Here is a 5,461-nt window from a genome sequence, read left to right as displayed (position 1 = left end):
CTAAATCCATCCCCTTCCCCCCTCTGGTTCCTCCCCTAACCATCCCATGATACACCTTGTGCCATCCCAAAATGCTCTTCCCCAGCATCCCATAATGTCCCACACCTCAGGCAGCAACCCCACCATTCCTGAAGTGGATCTGGACCTGCTCCTTTTGGCCCATCATGGTGGGTGTCATATCTGGACACTAGGGACGAGGCTTTCTTGGGACAGCCCTGGGAGACTTTGGACAAGGGCCTCCCTTCCTCTGAGTCCTTCCTTCAGGTTCCCACCTGTCCTGGAACCCTCTGCTCCTCCAGGTGCGTGGAGATGGGCCTGCCATGGGCTGATGGGTGCTTGGGCTTCCCCATCTGCCATTGTCTTTTTGTACTCCTTTCACAGAATCACAGAATCTCCTAGTTTGGAAAAGACCTGTAAAATCGTTTTATCATGTAAATTAACAGATCGTTATTAATTATTTCAGATCAAATAAGTTTAAAACAATTTCTCACTACTGCTCTTTAAATGAACTCCTTTTTCCGGGTCTTGCAAAAACATAATGTTCTAAGTAAATTGACACTGTTCTCATTTCATGATGGGCTGGGACTGTCTTGAATATGTTTAAATATCTGTCGTACTGAAGCTTGGCAGCACCAGCTCTCCCTGACGTTGAAAGGCGATGGTGGGCACAGCAAGCAGACACTGGCGCGGCGCAGGCGGCCGCTTCCTGAGCTCTTTGTGCTGTCGCTGCCGGCCGGGGAGCACTTCAGTTTTGCCAGCAAAGACGGTGGTTTGTAGTTGTGAATAAATCTTCAGTGATACCTAAATTAAAAAGAACATGGTACTTTCTGATTTGGTTAATTCCTTGGAAGGTGCCTTTTAATGGTGTTGTGAGGTCTACGTAATAGTTGATTTTTAAAGGACTCTTTGAAGTAGCCAAATGCTGTTTAAAACAGTCCTCAGAAAATAGTGCCTTTGCCTCTCTGGCCATTTGACATTTCTGTTCTTGATTAAAAAATAATTTAGGAAATAACAATTTTATTGGGTAGTAGCATTGTCAGAAGATAGCTTCGGGATATACTCGTGAGGCAGAAGCGATACGGGCCCGGTGCAGAGCGCGGCCTCTGTTTTCCCACAGTTGTTCCTCCCCAAATAACCTAAATCCATCCCCTTCCCCCCTCTGGGAGCTTACAGGGGACATCTGTGAAGGTAGGATATTACAGTGCAATAATGCAAAAAATGCAAAAGAAAAGAAAAAGAGTTGGTTACAACTAGGTGTGCAACCACCTGTTTATGCCTTACAGCTGTCTGCTGCTGCACCATCTCAACTGATGGCAGTGACAATTCAAATCTGTAGTTACCTGTTGTAGTTCAAGAGGAAATCTTTTTTGTTCTACATATCTCTAATGCATCTTTGCACTATCAGGAAGATTTGGTTTTAACCTTTATTGTGTAAAGTCATATTTGCAAAACTGTTGCTGTCACGAGCTTTTGCTGCTCAAAGTCATTTAAGTTGGGGCTAATACTTACTGCAATATCAAAGTTCCTTCAAGTGTGCACATGCATGAATTAGAGGAGTCATGATCACAAACGTGAGGTGCTCTGGGGACCTGAGAGATGCGCATTTGAATTTTCTGTGCAGGAGAGAGAATTTAAAATCTGTGAGGGCTCTAACCATCAGCTTTTATAATTAAGGCCTCACAAATAAGGATAAAAGAGAGAAGATGGAGTCAGGGATTTATCCTGTTATATATGCAAAGAAAGTGATTAATGCTGTTTTGTGCAGACTTACAGAGGCAGCTAATGCCAAGGCAAGGTAGGTGAAAGCATGTGTTTCAGCGAGATCCCAGTAAGATTTAGGGGCTGCTGGGCCCTCACTGAAGGCTTCCCTGGAAATAAAACATCAGTGTCCAAGAGCATTGCAGGCCAACATTGTAAAACTGAAAATTATTCTTCCTTTGAACACAGCTGGAGCAAGTAGCTTGCAAGACAGCCTTGCTCGGCCAATAGATACTCAGAATATACAGGGAAGATTAAAGAAGACAGCAAAATTTATGTCTTGTTTTTCCCATGCCTGAACTGTTCTTTGTGGAGAATTGCATCTGTTTAAAGCTGAAAAACTGATAGAACAGGTTATGGAACAAACAGACAAAATAAACAGTAATGTCACAAGCACCATATGTTATATAGCGTTTAAAAGACAGTCAAGGAAAGAAATTGCTGTGCTGCTAATGTAGTCTCTAGTTTCACTTCACCTAAGATGCCCATATTTAAAAGGGATCGATGGTAGTTAAGGAACTAAAAGCTGGAACACCTGAAACTTCTGTTAGGAAACGATATTAAAGAAGAGAATTGATTGACAATATGATATATATGATATATTGAAGAAGAATCAAGGTTTTATTTTAAGGCTATATGCTTTTCAAACCTATTTGAGTTCTCTGAACGAGTCAGCCTGAATATGGATAAAGGTGATCAGAATTTCCAAAAGACATTTTCAATGTCTTTGAAAGGCTCCCCAGTAAAGACTGTAAAGGAAGCAAATCAGGCAAGAAAGTCTGTACGTTGCTAAAAAGTTGGCTAAAAGTTGTGCCTCAAAGACAGGAGAAAATGGCCAGTTTTTACAATGGAAGGAGCCACTGTGGCATTGCAGAGAGGTCTGTGCTGGCATCTGTGTTGTTCAGCACACTCATAAATGATCTGCAAAAAGGGGTGAACCATGAAGTGACCGTGATGATAGGAAGTTAGTAGTTAATGAAGACGAGGACCAATTGTGAAGAATTTCAAAAAAGGCCTTATGTGACCAAGTAAGGGGATGTTGAAGTAGTTGTTGAAATTCAGAGTACATGAATGTGATGTCATGCACGTAGTTACAAACTATAGGAAATCTAGAGAGAAAAAACCATAATAAATCCTAATTTTCCATGTAAAATGACAGGCTCTAACCTCACTGTAATTCTGGAGGAAAGGAATCTTGGTTATAATACATAGTCCTATAAAAATGTCAAGGTAATGCTTACCTTAGCAAAAGAACAGATCAAATTAGTAGCAGAACAGAAAATGGATTAAAAATATCACTGTGTAAATGATGTGTATACATTTTCATTATTACAAGAACTTCTGGTATCCTTTATCACCTTTATCTATAACAAAGCTGCAAAAAGTTCAGAGAAAGGTGATAAAATGGCTTTAGTACAGAGAACGGCTATATAAAATAGAACTTTTGAACTTGGAAAAAAAAAGAAGCTAGGACATGATAAAGGTCAATAAGATGGTAGGTGTCATAGAAAGCATCAATAAGAATCATCTGTGTGTTCACTTTTCATACAAAACCTTAGTGGGGCATCAAATGAACCTAACAGATGGTAGCTGCTGAACAAACACACAGAAGGGTTTTTCATGTTTTAGGATTCCCTCTACAATACGTTAAAGATCTAGAAGTTAGTATAGACTTGGAGGATGACTGGGTGAGTTCATTGAAAATAAATCTATGAAGGGCTATTAAAAAGAAAGACGAGACTACTGGAATATGTGCCTTTTAAGAAATCCCTGAGATGCAGATCTTGAAGGGGAGTGGAGTTTTCTGGCAAAGTCCTTCCCAGGTATATCCTTTGGCTTTCTCTTGGAGAAAAGATACTGAGCTGAATAAGCCTTTGGTCTGGCTGAGCACAGCTGTTCTTATTTACTTGCTAATTAAACTTACTAATAAAACTGTAACTTGTGTTAGAATCTACGTGCTAGACTTCTCTTCTCAGCCTCACTACTAGTTGCTGCGTTCCTCTAGCTGCAAAATGGAAGATGCTACTCGCAGTCATAACAAGAATAAATGTGACTTCATTTTCGTTATTATGATTGTTCAAAATATCTTCAGCATTACTGAATTTGCTATAGTTAGTTTTGGTGCATTTTATAGTTTGCTAGTTCGAAATACATATTTCTTGCAAAAATTGCTTTCTATATAAATATGTATATGCATGTGTATATATGTACACATCTGTATATATGTATAAATACATCAGTCTTCCACAGAATACCTTCTGAAGTACAAGAAGAGGAGTAGTTGTCCTTTTGCTTGTTTCTTGTTGAAGCATTTGAAACTTGAAAAATCGATGAATCTGTACTTTGCTAATTCAAATTATTAGATACTGGTAAACGGAGGAGGGGGAGTGGGATGATAAACATAGTAATGATAAATATAAAGGCCAAGGAAAATAAAAGTCCAATTTTTAGAAAATATTTTCATGGAATCACAGAATACCAAGTTGGAAGGGACCTCAAGGTCCAACCTTCCTTGGCAGAAGCATGGTCTAGACAAGATGGCCCAGCACGCTATCCAGCTGAATCTTAAGTGTCCAGTGATGGGGAATTCACCACTTCTCCAAGGAGATTATTCCAATGGCTGATTGTTCTCATTGTGAACAAAATTTCTCTTGTGTCCAATCTGTATCTCCCCAGGAGCAGCTTTTACCCATTACCCCTCATCTTTTCCATGTGACTCCTTGTAAAAAGGGAGTCTCCATCTTTTTAGCCACCCTTTAAAATACTGGAACATGGTCATCAGGTCTCCCCTAAGCCTTCTGTTCTCAAGGCTGAGTTTTGTAGGTTTGTATTTTGTGAGGTTTATTCAAAATCTTCTGGCAAAGCAGTACTTAAATTCTACTGATTCTTAGAGATTCTACCACCCATTTGACCTCAGTGTTTAAGAGAAAATTGCAGTGTGTCTAAGTTTTCTTGCTGAGCACTCACTTTGGGGTTGCAACTGACAAATGTTGAGCCTGAGGAGGTGCAAATAGGGCTGGTACAGGGTACACAAAGAACCTTTCTAAGATAAAGTAAGGCTGAAATCAATGTAAATAATTTTCACCTGCAAGCCAAGAGCATCAGTTTTCTTAAATTAGACTTTTTGTATCATAAAGTTAAAATAGCTGTCCTGAAATATCTTCTACAGACAACATATGACAGAAAATTAATGCTAACAGCATATTTTATATTCATATAAACAACGATGTGGTGTTATACTAATAAAATGTTGGCAGTTTAATACACCTTTAATATTAAAATAATTCAGTGTACTGATATTGTACTCAATCAATGACTGCACGTCTTTTGAAAAATGGCAACATTTGTTTTTTTATTTGACACAAGGGCCAGAGCTAAAGTGAATTGTATGGGTAGATATTCATTTAGGGTGTATTCAGCTGTATTCAGCCTACTTTCTCATCTCTGCTTACATTTGGCACAGCAGAACTACTCTGCTGATATTAATTTTCTTTTAATATATTCGTGTCGGTATGTTCAGTTTATTTATTTGTTCTTATTTGTTTCTGAATTCCCTGGATTTTGTTTACACTTTCTGCTATTAAGGCACTCATAAGAAACAAAGTATTCTTAATTAATCTCATTGGTGACCTCTTACTGGTCTGTGATGTCTCTACAGTCAGAAACAGCAATTTTTGTGGGATATTGCATTGCCAACTCCTAT

At 38.9% G+C, this 5,461-nt stretch overlaps 1 protein-coding gene across 1 annotated transcript in view; it reads left to right on the top strand.

Annotated features, from left to right (window-relative positions):
• Positions 1 to 94: 94 nt before the first annotated feature.
• CSMD1 (CUB and Sushi multiple domains 1) overlaps positions 95 to 5,461 on the top strand; it is a 1,016,474-nt gene continuing 1,011,107 nt past the window's right edge. Inside the window, exons 1-3 of the mRNA XM_009885090.1 lie at positions 95 to 167; positions 623 to 769; positions 3,412 to 3,446. Of these exons, the coding sequence (XP_009883392.1) occupies positions 95 to 167; positions 623 to 769; positions 3,412 to 3,446 (255 nt within the window). The remainder of the gene's footprint in view (positions 168 to 622; positions 770 to 3,411; positions 3,447 to 5,461) is intronic.

Source organism: Charadrius vociferus, unplaced genomic scaffold, assembly GCF_000708025.1.
Source record: "Charadrius vociferus isolate BGI_N301 unplaced genomic scaffold, ASM70802v2 scaffold345, whole genome shotgun sequence".
NCBI classification, from domain to species: Eukaryota; Metazoa; Chordata; class Aves; order Charadriiformes; family Charadriidae; genus Charadrius; species Charadrius vociferus.
The sequence above is the reverse complement of the archived record's forward strand: the minus strand, read 5'-3'. Positions and strand labels throughout refer to the sequence as shown.